This window comes from Ursus maritimus, unplaced genomic scaffold (assembly GCF_017311325.1).
Source record: "Ursus maritimus isolate PB19 unplaced genomic scaffold, ASM1731132v1 scaffold_35, whole genome shotgun sequence".
NCBI lineage: Eukaryota > Metazoa > Chordata > Mammalia > Carnivora > Ursidae > Ursus > Ursus maritimus.
This window is the reverse complement of record NW_024426119.1, coordinates 1,598,730-1,613,772: the sequence shown is the minus strand read 5'-3', so window position 1 is coordinate 1,613,772 and position 15,043 is coordinate 1,598,730. Positions and strand designations below refer to the sequence as shown.

The 15,043-nt window shown below is 44.1% G+C and overlaps 1 protein-coding gene across 2 annotated transcripts in view; it reads right to left on the bottom strand.

Moving 5' to 3' along the window:
• The window catches only part of FMN1 (formin 1), a 372,175-nt gene that overhangs the window by 124,585 nt on the left and 232,547 nt on the right, over positions 1–15,043 (bottom strand). For both annotated transcript variants that reach the window (XM_040620429.1, XM_008702285.2), the window contains 3 exons: positions 8,868–8,929; positions 6,616–6,704; positions 140–269 (listed from right to left, as the gene is read on the bottom strand). In XM_040620429.1, coding sequence (XP_040476363.1) covers positions 140–269; positions 6,616–6,704; positions 8,868–8,929 — 281 coding nt within the window. The remainder of the gene's footprint in view (positions 1–139; positions 270–6,615; positions 6,705–8,867; positions 8,930–15,043) is intronic.

Genomic DNA, 15,043 nt, shown 5'->3' with positions numbered 1-15,043 from the left:
AAGCTACACTTAAAAAAGCACACAATTTAAGTCCAAAGGTTTTCTACAAAGGGACTCCAGTTGATTCTCCCACTCCCTACTTCCTCTTTCACCCTCAATAAGGGCAAAACTAGTCTCTAAAATTAGACCGCAAACATACCTTCGAAGCTCTTGTGACGATCTCTACCTTGCGGTGCAAGGAGGTGATACTCTCCGAAAAGACAGATCTGAAGATTATGCACTGGGCCCGTTCAGCAAAATTTGGGATCTGGGCTAACTCGTGTAAAAATCTGCAGAAACGAATAGTGAATCATCTAGCTTCATATATGATCACAAAGGAAAAAAAAAAAAAAGACAGCTAAAAAAGACTCATCTTACTTGACATTGTCAATTTAACAATTATAAAATATATCCCACAGGCACACTTAAGGAACTCCAAGGGTCTGTGTTTTATTATTGACAACAAAGCCATTTTTCAAATGGGTTTCTATGGTGATACATAAATGTATGGTGTACAAATTACTTGAGGACAGAAAGTTAATGCAATTATACTGTACCACAGCAAGTTATCTCCTCCTATGCAACTAGGAGATTAAACCCAAATAAAAAGTGCTACCTTTAGTGTATGAAAATAAATACATAATGAACTCCCTTAATAATGCAGAAAGGGTCTATTTCACACAGGCAAAGTCAAGTGAAGGCTGGAGGCAAATGTCTGTAGAGAAATGACAAAATGTCTCTTCCTGAAGTGAGAGGACTACGATTTCTTGCTCACTGAATTAGAGAATAGTCTATAGAGGCCCTATTCCACATCAGCTTACCTAGGAAGACAGAGTTCACAGCTCAGTGCGTGGAACAAAGCAGGCACTCATTAAGTGGACATCAATCTTAAAAACTATGGTAAGACAGATTTTGAAAGCTAAAGGTGAGTACTAACCTACACACAGAAGCTCACTGTCTGAGCAGCTGGGCACTGGTACCCTTTGCAAAATTAAGTTGGAAGAGCTACATACTCTCCAGGCCAACCACCAGAAGAGAGGGCATAAACTAAAATGGGCGGAAAGAGTTGGGCATGGATTCAGAGAAGGAGAGAATCCACTAACAGCTATTAAATTCATTTTGGGGCTGAAATGATGATTACCTGATATTTCTGAAAGTCTCAGTCAACGCATAACATCATTACTTTGACATTTTGCAATCTCTCACCAAGAATGCTTTTCCATAGGAGCGAAGCTGAACCCTTCTTCATCCCATACCCAAAGAAGTTTCCTTAGCTTATACTCTGTGCCTTTTACTTTGCTTTTTTTAGGGAGACTTGGGTTTTAATAAGATTCTAATTACCAGCTTTAAAAAAAAATTATCCTACATTCAGATCATTTATAATCTTTTTTCTTCTTTCCTCTTCCTTTTTTTTTTTTTAAGTAAGCTCTATGCCTGAGGTGGGGCTTGAACTCAAGAACCTGAGATCAAGAGTAGCTGCTCTACTGACTGAGCCAGCCAGGCGCCCCCTTCATCGTCTTCTTTTTTTCTTTTTCGTGACACTGAGATGAAGCAAGGAATGCCCATAAAAGTAAACATACCTTTGTTTTAAAGTTCTGTAACTCTGATTATTATGAAAACCATGTGATGGGATTTAAAAGCGAAAACCCATAGGAATTCTGAGTGAGGATGAGATGAAAAATTATACTTTATATGTAAATTGCTTCTTACAGATTAGTATTAAACCACTGATTCTTTTGTGGTCGGAATCAGGGGTATCACCAGGCTTCACAAGTATAAGCAGTGAAAAGTTTGTGGGACCGGCGGCATCTGGTCCTGAGGGGCGTGTTGTACTTATTCAGATAATGCTAAGAGCTACCGCGAGGGTCACGCCCGGCCTTTCTCCTCTTCCAGCAGGGACCGCCAGACACTCTGCCCGAAGGAGGACCCAGATCCGCAGAGTATGTGCACTTTCTAGTTTAAATAAACACAGTGAATGAATCATTTTTGGAGACCGCGTGAGAGAAGATACAGATCAACACCTCAGCTCACCAACAAGGACACACGCGGAAAGAGTGAAATGCTGGATGAACAATTACTTATAACTAGTCTCAAGAAAAGGAGGCTTAGGGCCGATAGAAAGAGACATGGCCATAGGCTCACTGACTTAATGTTACCCAGGAAAGAGTAAAAAAAGAACCACAAGGTTCTCCAGGATCAAGCTTTACCGGGATTAGGAATTGGACTAGAAGGTTTCTCAGAGAACCTTAAAGATCCAGAGTTCTGTGCATGAGGAAGGGACTGAGACACAGAGTTCAGAAGGGAAGTTCCAGAATTTTACATTACTTTTGGATAGAACTGTTGGGAATGTGTCGCTGAAAATTCATACCAGAGTGTCAGTCACCAAGAATGTTAGTCAGTTCTTTAGACAGGAATGAAGTATTTATGGTGTGTCAGGCACCATGCTAAGACCTGAGAACAGAATTTAATTTACACACAACTCCTTCTTGACAACCTGGAAAATAATCACCGATTACCACGGGGTGTGGTAAGTATTATCAGTGATGGGGCCTATGAAAGCCACGTGCAGGGCATCCAAGTCAGCGCCCTGGACGGACCATGTCAGCCAAGGTTCCCCGGAGCCCTCTGGCGCTGGCGCAGGACACACGGGAGCAACTGTCAGGGGGAGCTCAGGCAGGATGAATGGTATTTGTGGGGGAAGAGAACTAGAACTCAGATGCTAAAGTGGGGCTTGGTGTTCTCACATCAAGAGTTTGAACTTTTCCCGAATGAACGAAGGGTTTTAAACAGGGAAGTAAGTGATTCTTTGGGTTTTTTGTTTTAAAAGCCCCATGGCAGTGGCTTGGCTGATTAGCTGGAGGGGGCAGTGGAGTGGAGGCTGGAAGGCCTTCTGGGCTGCAGCTGCGGTGTTCTAAGAGGGCAGGCAGGGGTGAGCGGAGAGGGGCCAGTGCATGAGAGAGGTACTCCAGCGGCAAGAACCGGAGTAACTGACCAAACCCAAGAATGCTGACAAGCATCCGGGATGACTTGCAGGTTTTTGGCTTGCACATCTGGTAGAATGTGAAGATAAGAATTACTGGAGACATACATTTGGAAAAACTATGATTTTGTGTTACTTTCTGTCCCAAAAGAGCCAGGCAAAGGCTTGAGGGAGAGCACCGTAGCTCCTTCCCTGTTTATCTGGAAGAGTACTTGAGGTGTCAGTAACCTCAAAGGCTGTGAGGCCAGTGTCTGATAAATATCTGGTTCCCCTCAGCTGCGCTTTATACCCTCCCCATAGGGCAGGGAAAAGCACTCTTACAAATCCCCAAGCGCAGGTCTTGGACACTGGGCCTCGGTACTTACGAACACGTATAGATTGATTTCCTTTTGGACTGGTCTAACTTTACACCCGAGGCCAGTTATAAAGAGGACTAAATAACCACAAAGAAGCCACAAACTGGGGACCTGCCCATTGTTTCCCAGTGTAGGCTTATTTTCCCAGGAAGGGCTGGCCACTCCAGTCCGTGTTTAGGAGAGAAGCTCAGCACACGACATTGTGTGGGTTCCGCAACTGTGGCAGCAACTCGGCTGACAGGGGGAACGATGCAACGTGGCCCACTGTTTGGAGGGACTAATAACATTCAGTCGATGATCCCCTAGACCCCCCCACGGTACCATCTCAGGTGTGTGTGGACAAGGGCCGCGTACACAGCATAAGGTATACTGTTCTTCTACAAGGGGTACACTAACCGAACCTCGTTTCACCAAGTCCATGTGTTTTCTTCGCGAGGGTCCTGAGGTAACTGGGGACCCTAGTGGAGCATCCCAATAGACTGTACCTGATGTCCTCAATCTAGGCCACGAAAAGCGTGTGTTTGGCCTCATCGAACCCAAGAGAGCCTCACTCCACCTCCCCACCATCCCAAGGCAGAATGCAAAGAGTTGAGGGCCATTCTTGGAGGGAGTGGCTCTGACAGCCCGGGCCCAAGCAGACGACCTCTATGGGAAATGGCATTCTCAATCTGGCACTGGGCTGCGAGAAAGCTGATGAGGTGAGTGAGGAGACCACCCTCTCCATGCTATCATTTACAGGACTGGGCATCACAGGGATCTTAGGAAATCGCAATGTTGAAACTATAAATGATTCACATTTTCCAGTATGTAAAACATGCTTATAGTCAACTAACTTGGAGCTGGTGGCAAGGAAATTGCCAGGAAATCGGACTCCGGCTAAAATCAAACAGATGTTGCTCTATGCAGGAGGTCAAGGGCGAAGGTGAAAGTCACTCAGGCTTGAAGTCCCAACCTCTGTGCAACCGAGCCTGAGCACGTCACCTCACCAGGACAACACGACAGTCCTCTGTGCTGTCAGTGATAGCTTAGCATCTTTGGGGAGCCACTGCCGTGACTATTTACAAACTTGGAAAATGCTCTCTTATCCAGATCATCAGTAGAGAAAGCAGGAATCATAAGTTTATCTGTTAATTACCTGCCCATACTATGTGTTGTGGCAATTAATCTTCAAAAATAATGCTAGAAAGACATTAACCCAAAAGGAAAAGGGGAACACTTCCCATAGCAGAAACCCATTCTTCGTTTCACTGGGTCAGCCCCTCTCAGAGCAGGGGCAGGAGTTGGCAAATTATAGCCCACAGGCCAGATTCAGTTCATCATGTTTTTGTACGGCCCACCAACTAAGGATGGTTTTCATATTTTTAATGGGTGAGAAAGAATCAATTCAAATAATTCAAAGAATCAAATAAACTACTGATACACAGTCATGCCCATTTGTGTACGTACTGTCTATTGTTTACGTACTTCTAACAAAGCCTAAACTATTATATGATCCTTTACATGAAAAGTGTATGAACTCCAGGCTTAGAGATCATTGCTCAGTGTGACATAGTTGGTACTACCCAAATGCTTGATATGTCCTATTGTCCTTGTTGAATGTTTATGTTTCCCCAAGATTTATATGTTGAAATCCTAACCCCCAATGTGATGGTTTAAGGAGGTAGGGCCTTTGGGAGGCAATTATGTCATGAGCGTTGAGCCCTCATGAGTGAAATTAGGGCTCTTAGGAGAAGAGACACGACAGCTTGCTTCCTTCTCTTTGCTTTCCGCCATGTGAGGATACTGAGAGAAGTTGGCAGTCTGCCTAGAAGAGGGTTCTCACCAAAACCCAACCATGATGGCACCCCAATCTCAGACTTCCAATCTCCAGAACTATGAGAAATAAATTTGTTTCTAAGTCATCCAGCTTAGGACACTTTGTTAGAGCAGTCCAAGCTGACTTAAGACAGTTTTCAAATACTCCCCACGGCCTTGTCGGTGTCTAAATATCCCATTATTAGTCACTTCACGTCCAGTTGCTAGCACCTTATGGGAATTAATTTATTATTAGGAAACATGACCTGGGAGTGGACCACAGGACTGATCAGGTGCAGGAACTGGCAGGGAGTAGCTCAAATTGATGGGCCAGAAGGGCAGGAGAAGCCCCTTTGCACTGACTGACAACAAGCCTATTGTACTGATAGCCTTCACGAGCTAACCTAGGGCAGGGTGGGGGTGCGGTAGAGAATGGTTCCTGGCCTCTGTTCCACGTGAGAACAATTCATCTAAGGTTCCCAAAATGATCACAAAGGCTTGCCAATAACTGAGTAAACCTAGAAACCCCCCACCCAGTCATTTTGTCCAGGCAATCCAAGGGCAGTGGGCATTCTAGTAGACCCAGGGGCAAGCCATGAAAATTTCAATACAAGCCACGGAAACTTAGATGTCTCTAGGGCTCACTTGTTGCCCTAAACCTGACTGCTCAGTTTCTGCTGTGTTTTCTATCCCCTGCCTCATCTCCAAGCTGAGGGGAGTGGTCTGAATTGGACACGAATGAAGCATTCAAGGTAGCGACAGGCAAAGAATCCCTCTGTCCACTCTGGACCCATTCCACATCCTCAGTCCTGGGCCGTGAAAAGGTAGATAGGGTCCCGGGGCTGCGGAGTCCCATACGCTTATCGGCGGCGTGCAGACCCCAAGAGCCCAGCCAAGGCAAGAGCTCCTCCATTCCCCATCAGAGGTCTAGGTTTTCAAAGACCATGGTGCGACAGCCCAACCCAGAGAGCAAACAACTCTAGACAGCGACTAGAGAGAAAAACGAGCAGATGCGAAGAGGATGGAAAGGTCGCCTGTCCATTGGGCAGAGCAGGTGGAGGGATTTGGGGGGAGAGCTGGCATGTTCAGGCTACTATTACTGGATACAACATTTAGGAAAATCAATTTGAATTCTGTGAGTCTGCCATCATCTTTTTAACTACATCAGCAGAACCTTAAACACAGCAGTGCCTTCCTCCTTCCTCAGTTACCCTCTTGGCCAGAATGTTTAGTCTAGGAGGAATTAACAAGCTGCTAGAACGAGAACAGCGCATCATGAGGGGTGGGGAGAGGGATTGAGACATATTAGATCTAGCAGCACAAATCCCCCAGCTGCTTTTCCCGGCAGCCAGGTCATTCTGCTGCGTGCAGTGGGTCACGGGGAGGATGGAGCTGTGACTTAGCTCACTGCACAGTCGAGGTGTGATTACTCAGAGCTGGGAGGCAGGCGGGCAGAGATCGCACTCGGCCTTTTGGCCTAACAGAAAAGCATTCGAGCATCCTTACTGCTCGGGTTTATCCAGCAGCTTCAGTTCTTCTTCTTTGGATGTCTCGTAATACTTCCTTATTTTAATCAGTTCGTCCTCTTGGGCTCTCTGGGTTGAAACAGAAATCAAACAAAGCACAGAAAAAATGAACAATGAGAATCTGTCTAAAGCAATGTGTCTCCAAGTGTGGTCTCTGGACCAGCAGCACTGGCATCACCTGTTTCTAGTTAGAAATGCAAATGATTGGCCCTATCCCGGTCCTAAGAAGCTCCAGGGGTGGGGCCCAGCAAGCCCTCGAGGTGATTCTGAGCCATGCTAATGTTGGAGAATCACTGGCTAAAGCAAGTGGTCCTAACAAGCAACTGCAGGGGGGTCCAGGACGTAGGACTGCCACCTTCAAATCCCCGTCTCTTCCCATGGAAGCAGGTTATCAGTTGGTTGTCCTTAGTATTGATTTCCCGGCCCTTAGAACAGCCTCCTAACTTATGTATGCTCCTGACTTTTTAAGTTCTAGTCTCCACCTTCTCTTTTTCTGAATTGTGTGAACACTAATCTGTACGGCTTTTTGGCATTTAAGTTACATTATTTTCTCAATTTGTCCAGTGATTTCAGTTGCAGGCAGCTGTCCTCGACTGTGAGCTAACGAGTACTGCCCACGTGCACAGTCCTGAGCTCACGGCAACGACAAAAAGCATCTAGAAGGCACTCAGCCGGGGCGCCGGGGTGGCTCAGTCCATTGAGCATCTGCCTTCTGCTCAGGTCGTGATCCCAGGATCCTGGGATCAAGTCCTGCCTCGGGCTCCCTGCTCAGAGGGGAGCCTGCTTCTCCCTCTCCCTCTGCCCCTCCCCATGGCTCCTGCTCACTATCTCTCTCTCTCTCTTTCCCTGTCAAATAAATAATAAATAAAATCTTTAAAAAAAAAAATAGAAGGCACTCTGCCTTTTACAAAGTCCTTCAATATCAATTATTGTATCTTTGCTTTTCATATGATTCTACCCAGGCTCATACTGAGTACTGGATAAAGGGCCTGACTCAGAACCTTTCTTTCTCCCACAATAACCATGCTGCCTTCCAGGTAAACAATGCACTATTAGCTCCCAATGGCCTGGTATTTGTGCATCTTCCTGTCTATTAACAAAAGCCTTACTGATGGAACATGAGAAGTTTCCACCCAGTCGTACTAAAGAACTCCTGATACATACAAAGGATGTGAAAATGTGTAGGGAACTGGCAATGCCACTAGGTTTGGTTATCACACTCTGGAAATTTTCTATAAGGGACTTAAGGTCCCAGGGGACATAGCATTGAAATGAATCATTTTTTTTTTTTTTAACTTGGTGACCAGAGAATATTATAGAGCTCCAGGCAGCTCCTGGGGAAATGCCGCTACTTCAGTAAAGAGAATCTGGTTCACTCTGTTTTCAAATCTTAACAGAGTCAATGAATCAGAAATGTTAACAACCATGGGAATTCTAACTCTCCCATGTCATCCTCTCAAGAGAGCCTAACAGTTCTACTGGTTATTCCACGTATAACCCAAATTTAAAGACCACCTATGTGTACAACACTGTTTATTTTCAAAATAAATTGCTACTGCTACGTATATCGAATTCTGTTTTAGTACAAAGACCAGATAGAGCCCTTCATAAACCCCATTGTACTGATGATCAGACAGGCTTAAGGAATTTAACCGGTCCGAAGTCACTTAGCAGTCAATGGTAGAGTGGGACCTCAAATCTAAAGCTGTCTGACTCTAAATCCAAAGCACACACCCGCCATCTTATACTACTTCCCACATCCAATGTCAGTAGCTCGTCGGATCTGAAAGCAATCATCCAAGGTGGTATTAGTATTCCCACTCCTCAGAGCAAGGCACTGCTGTATGCCAACAGTAAGCTGGTAGCATAGCTTCACTCACTCTGACAGTAAGCCACAGGGCTGGGTTCCATGGCCTAGAAGGGGCCTCCACCTTGAACCACCCTCCCACACAGGTGTGCAAAGAGATCTGCTAACCCAGATACCACAGTGGGGTCGGAACCCACCGCTTTTCTCAATCTGCTCTCATTTGAGTGTATGTTTATAGAAACTATGCCTTAATCTCTCCCATGCTATGTCAAAATCCTTACTGCCAAAGAACATGAATGGCTTAGCGATTTTGGGGGGGGGGCAGAAGGAGTCACATATAACCATTTTTTAGACCTTAACATTTTTTTAATTAGTGAAGATATGAAAATCTGAAAACTCTGCCTCTGTATGTCTTTGATACTCACATTTTCATATAAGGCTGCCAGGGTCTCCAGATCAACCACAGAGTCATCCACATTGAAAATGGCTGCCAAGCACCCAAAGAGAGAGAGGAAAAAAAGATAAGAGGTTCGATTAGACTCCCCCATACTAACAAGCTAGCCACACTCCACATCTAGCTCCCAGGCAATACAACACTGCACTTCCTCACACAAGTTGTGTCTTTCAGCCTGTTCTTGCTCCCTTTCCTCTTGTGCCAGGGGGGCTCCGATGAAAGAAACCAAAATGGTTCCTATCACTGGCCTGAGCCTTGGCCCTGCCTGGTTTAATTCCTCAAGTTCTGTGTCCTTTCTGCAGTTTAATTTAGGCTCCACAGGACAAGTGTTTGTGCTTTAAACCTAAATCAGTTTGTAGGTTTGAAGCACAATTTTAAATCTTTCTTCCCGGCTGGTAATTGAAGAGATTTAGTACCTAATGCACCAGAACTGACTCTTGCCCATTACCAGGAAGAGAGAAGAAAAGACAATGTTGGCAAATTAAATGAATTCAGGCATGTGATTTCAGGCACCTTTCCATGGCCACTGCAAACATCTTGTTTGGATTAAAAAGACAAGAAAAAGCAATAATTGCATCAATGGCAAATTAAGATTATGGAAACCTCCCATGAGTTAGTCTTAAGGCAAGTCCTCATTCCCATGGTTTTATTAGGATTCTACTTGTTGTTCTGTATCCTAAGTCATTTAGCTGTTCACTAATATGATTATGATTTCACCTAGGGAGATTCCTTCCCATATATACTGGGATACAAACTTTGAGATTGTAAAGCCTTAATGGATTTGGCAATCAAAGTGTTTGAAATAGGCAGCTCCACATCTTTAAATAATTATTCAAAACTAATAAGGTTTGTTCTCCCAACCCCACCTCCCTTCTCTGACTTTACATTGTGAAATTAACCAGCACGCTAGTAAATTTTCTCCGTGGCAGGCTAATTAATTTTATTAAACCAACCAGTGATATTTAGAATGCCTTAAAATTTTGCTCGTCAACCATTATTCTGTTCATTGGCATTACACCATGGTTTTTGGAGAAGGTAGGGATCAAGGTAAAGGGCAGGTTCCTTTCAAACTGTTTTTGCGCCTTCTGTAGCTGAATCATACGAACCCCTTATACAATTTTAACAAAGTTAATTAACTGAGCTAAGATCACGTAACTTCACAGAACACCGAGAAATGTACTTAAAATTCCTTCACAGGCCAACTTCTCTAACTGAGGGTTAATCAGCAAGCTATTCTTAGATATCGGAGAGTGGGGAAAGAAGAGGTTAACATGCTAGTGACAAAAGTTGGCTCAGATTCCACTAAGACAACGGGAAATCACACTTCTAAAAAGCCCAATCTGAAACCACAAAAGAAAAATGTAGTTTGAGGGAAGGATGAAAGAATTTACCCTTGGAGGATGATTATTTTGTGTGTGGAGCTCATATGAATTCACGAATTTATTAGAAAGACCATGAATGTCTACATGTCATGTGCTTTAAAAAAAAAAAAGCCAAGAACAATGCCTCATTTATGTCAATTCCAATATTCTCCTACAAAAATTGGCCAACAGGAATGCAACAAGAAAAGGTAAAGTTCTACCAACAGTTTCCCAGACAAGTTCTCTTCTAAACTAACCCTACATCGTAGGCACTCTATCTGAACTGCAAGTTTAGATGTAACTGACTGATCTCCACTAACGAGAAAGAGATGACCTGTGGGTTGTTTTTCTGGTGAGCAAATATTTGGTTTTTAAAAGTTAATCAGTCTGGGTACCAGATATGCAGTTTGACAGGTTGTATGGGCAGCCAATTCTTCTCTAGCATGCTAGGCAGCACCGAGAAAACATCTAGAGGACGGGACTAGAGAATAAGCAGGCTCGAGACATTTATTCATTCATCCGCCCAGCCCTTGACTAAATATTTGTTGAATGTGTATTAAGTTCTAGAAACTGTTCTAAAATGCTGTGATTATATAAATCAAAAATGTGTTAGAGGTTCAAAACACTTGATCTCAGAAATTTATACTGTAGCTGAGGGGACAGAAAATAAACAAATAAATGATTTAAGATAACAAAGTACTGTGAAGAAAGTAGAGAAATGAGCAACATTAGGTAGGCTGGTTGATGAAGGCTTCTTTGAGGAGGCAACAGTTAAGCTGAGAGCTGAAGAAGTCAGTTCTGTAAATGTCTGGGAGAAGAACTTTCCAGGGAGGGGTAACTGCAAAAGGAAGTTTCTTTTTCTGATGAAGGAAGAAGTTTAAGGTACAGAAAAAGACCAAGATGACTGTCACTCACTATGTGATCCTGGCAGGTTACAGTGTCCAAGCCTCAGCACATCCATAAAATGGGTGTAATATCACATGTTGAAAATATTAAGTTGAGGCATAGGTATGCTCGGCATAGCACCTACAGCATGGTATGAACTCAAAATGGTACCAGTGAACGATATCTATTATGATTTTAAATATACACACGGTTAATGTGTTTTAATGCTTGTTAATGCCTTATCTCCTTTAACATCTGGAAAGAATTAGAGAAAGCCGACTATGGAGTAGTTTGTGTTATAAATGAAACTTTCCAGAATTCATGAGCGTTTCAGATAGGAGTCGTTGCTATTAAACCCATTTGGTCCTTCACAAAACCCTGCTAGAAGCCCAACTTCAGGAGGCATTATTAATAGTCAAGGTATACACACAAATAGTTATAATTATAGAAAATAATGCCTTAAATGTCTTAAGAAAAATACAAGGTACCTTTGGGTCCATTCAGAAAGTCAACCTCATCTGCATCTCCAATTTCCATCTTTCCAACCAATCTACTGTTCGTTGTAACAACAACGTTATTTTTTTAAACCATGGGTCTCACCATTTTACTTTGATGTTTACAATACCTCATATGTCTTTCCTTCAGGTAGCAGGTAAAGTTGAAACGCCTTGGCCTGATGTTTAAGCCCATTCCTCTCTGGCCCCAAGCTACACTTCCAATCTCATCCCTTACCACTTGCACTTCTCCCAGATACCCTGTGCTCCAGCCTCTTGGGGCGACATAACCATGGCTTCCTCCCTTCCTATGCCTCATTCCCCAAGGCCCAGGGGAAAGGTTTCCTGCCCTGGAAGGAACCCCTTAACCTTCAGATTCTGAAGTCCTCCCTCTTCTCCTCTTCCGTGGCCCTGCATGTTATTTTACACAGGGGAGGAGGGTCTAATGAAGAACCTGTGTTATGGTGTGTAGCCGAACAGAACAGTTTCCCTCCTCTGTTGGACCACAGAAGCGCTGTAGCCAGAGATCATGTCCATGCATCTTGACAACCCCAGCACCCGGAATGGCACACGGGGTGTGACAGGGATAAAAAGTGTGTGGATGGGATAGAAGCTACAGGAATCCCCCAGAGTCCTTCCGTTGGGTATCAGGAAAACTTTCTTGATAAAGAGAGCATGTGGTCTTGAAAAAGAAAACAGAAACTTTAAAAAGGGATAGGATTTTGGCAGGTGAAAATGTTGTCTTATGAGGGGTGTATCTGAATTAGGGTCATTTGCTCACGCCCATTAGTCCCTAGTTAAAAAAAAAAAAAAATCAAAGTTTAGTCAGTCGAGTTGCGTTATCATGCCCTCATCCACACACTCAGTATAGATACACTGTTTGCCTGAATAGTCCGTCCCGAAAAATGATTAAGCTTCACAAGTAAATCTTCTCATTTTCAAGGAAAGAATAAGGAGAATAGCTTTCCCTTCATTCTTAATCTCCAGAACTGTTTTAAACAGCAGTGTCACCTTAGGTAAAAAGGTTACGAGTAAAAATTCATCAGTTATATTGCTTCAGGCAGACATGTGAAACACCTATTTATTAATTACCATTAATTAAGCCAAATTCATTCCGAGCTAGGACGATCTGTAAATTTATAACAAGTGCCAGTGAACAGCAACTGGAAGGATGTGAGACGTTTCAGATGGAGGAAGCAGGGGCAGACAGGCTCACGGAAGAGCACGCAATGGCAGGGAGTTCACTTTTGGCTGGAAGAGAGCATTAATTCTACTTTGGAGCCAAGTCGGGTATTCTGAACGCCGTGATGAGGAGCCTGTAACACACTCCACATCCAGCAGGGAGGTGCTGAGCAGCTACGAGTAGGAGAGTCAACTGAACAGAGTGACATTCCGTAGGACATGTCGAAATTTGGGAAAACTGGTTTAAGAACCTATTCCAGTGAACAAGAGGTAGCCAATATTGTGGAGAGAAGGCACAGGACCAAGGAGCAGGCCACGACAGAGTGCTAGAGCGCTATCCCTAACTAGCCATGCGGCTGAGGGAACCGGAGTTAAAGCCACCTGAGGTTTTGCATCTAGATTTGGAGGAAGAGCTTGGGGCCCCCCACAGAAACAGGCAGAAGGGCTTAAGAGCTGGATGTGCCTGTTGATCTTACCCCAACGACCTGGGGGAGGAACGGGAGAGAGGAAAACTACCCGTGAAGGAAGAGTTAGATAGACCAATTTAGGGTCAACGCCGTCCACGTAGGGATCTTAAAAACACAAGTCAAAAAGGAAAATAAAATTCAGAGGTGGAAGAACCATTATGAAGAGATATCCTGGTTGAGTCCAGGAGCTTAAGGAAATTATTAGAATTCTATTATTTCTTTTCTACAGAGTAGCCAAGGAAGGTTAGATTACTGGCCAAGGGTCTACAAAGTAAACAGGCAGACGTACTAGGACTCCTACGAGAGCTGTTCTGCACGTACGTATTTCTGCCTCCTATTCACCAAGAACAGTTTAAGTTCCTACATTGGGTTAGAATCAATACCTGAAAATTCTGTTCCCCAAATATTGTCACAGTATATTACAGAATCGATTCTTGAAGGCACTTATCATCAAACTTATAAGCCTTTCATCAACCCATTTAATTAGTTAACTGGTGGTTACAATAGAGAAAGAAATCAGTCACTGATTAAATTATTTTTGGAATTGCCTGGGATCAGGTAGCTCCCTCCATTTTATACTTTAAAAAAACACACTCTGTCATTCTTGCTCTGTCTCTTTCTCTCTCACACACGCACACACACACGTACACACACACACACCTTTTATCTTATAAGTTGGATAAGCGGATACCAGCCTACACAATTCTACAGCACGCCTCAAAGCCCTGATACAGTAGTTCCAAGCCATGCTAGCTTTTGTTCCCATCTGTCTAGGGCTCATTATACCAACACTCCTGCAGATGGTGTCAGAAAGGTGAAGTGTCAAATCCACAAAGGGGAGACCCCAACAAGTCACTGCTACTGCAATATCAATCATTGCTGGTGGTTTTTACTTTTATCTCCCTCTCTCCTTAGTTATCCCCACTCACACTGTCAGTTCAGTTAGAATATTTCACCTACACCTCACAATATGTCGAAAGGAAATAGACACACGCTGTGAAAAGCTGGTAATTTTATTGGGTTCCTTTACCTTTAAAAATCTGTTACTTGGTCAAGTCTGGTTTCTGGGCCCCTTTTTTTGCAGGGAAATTGAGGCAAACATTTTTATGTGGTCCTCTGGTGCCTGCTCTGTACTCCACGAATTACATACCCAAGGATCATTAGAGTCGTGTTTCGCCCATTAAGATATAATAACCGTCAGCAGGGACAAAAAGCAGATCAGTATCGCAGATTGAAACTAACAGGCGCACATAAAAACTACGTGCTTGCTTCAGGCACAGGCCCGGGGTCAGGGTCTCACACGATAGGCAAATTCCCTCTGTGGGTCGGAGGCGGCTTTTCACAAGACCAGGGTAAGGACAGGGAACACGCAGGAGCTTTCTCAGCCTCCAGCCATTTTTAACCCTGAACGCTTTTCTATCCCCGGTGCGCCATTTCCAAATAAATAGAAAATGACTGCGCTTGCTGTCTGAAGGGCTGCTAATTAGGAAGAAACAAGCAGTTACCAAAGGAGCTGTTCTTGTCGACCGAAGGAGCACCTTTGAGCAAGAAACGCGTGGAAGACTGAAGGGGGAGGCACACTCCTCAGTCTGTTAGATTAGCCAAAGCAATCTGCCCTCCAAGGTGTGGAAGATGCCGCAGACAGATAGGGCCGGGCTGGCTGACTCGGCTTGGGCTGTTGCTGATTTTAAAAATCACCTCCGTGCAGCCCAGTTTATGCCTCTTCGCGTCGCCTTCAGTAAGGAGCTGGCGTGAACA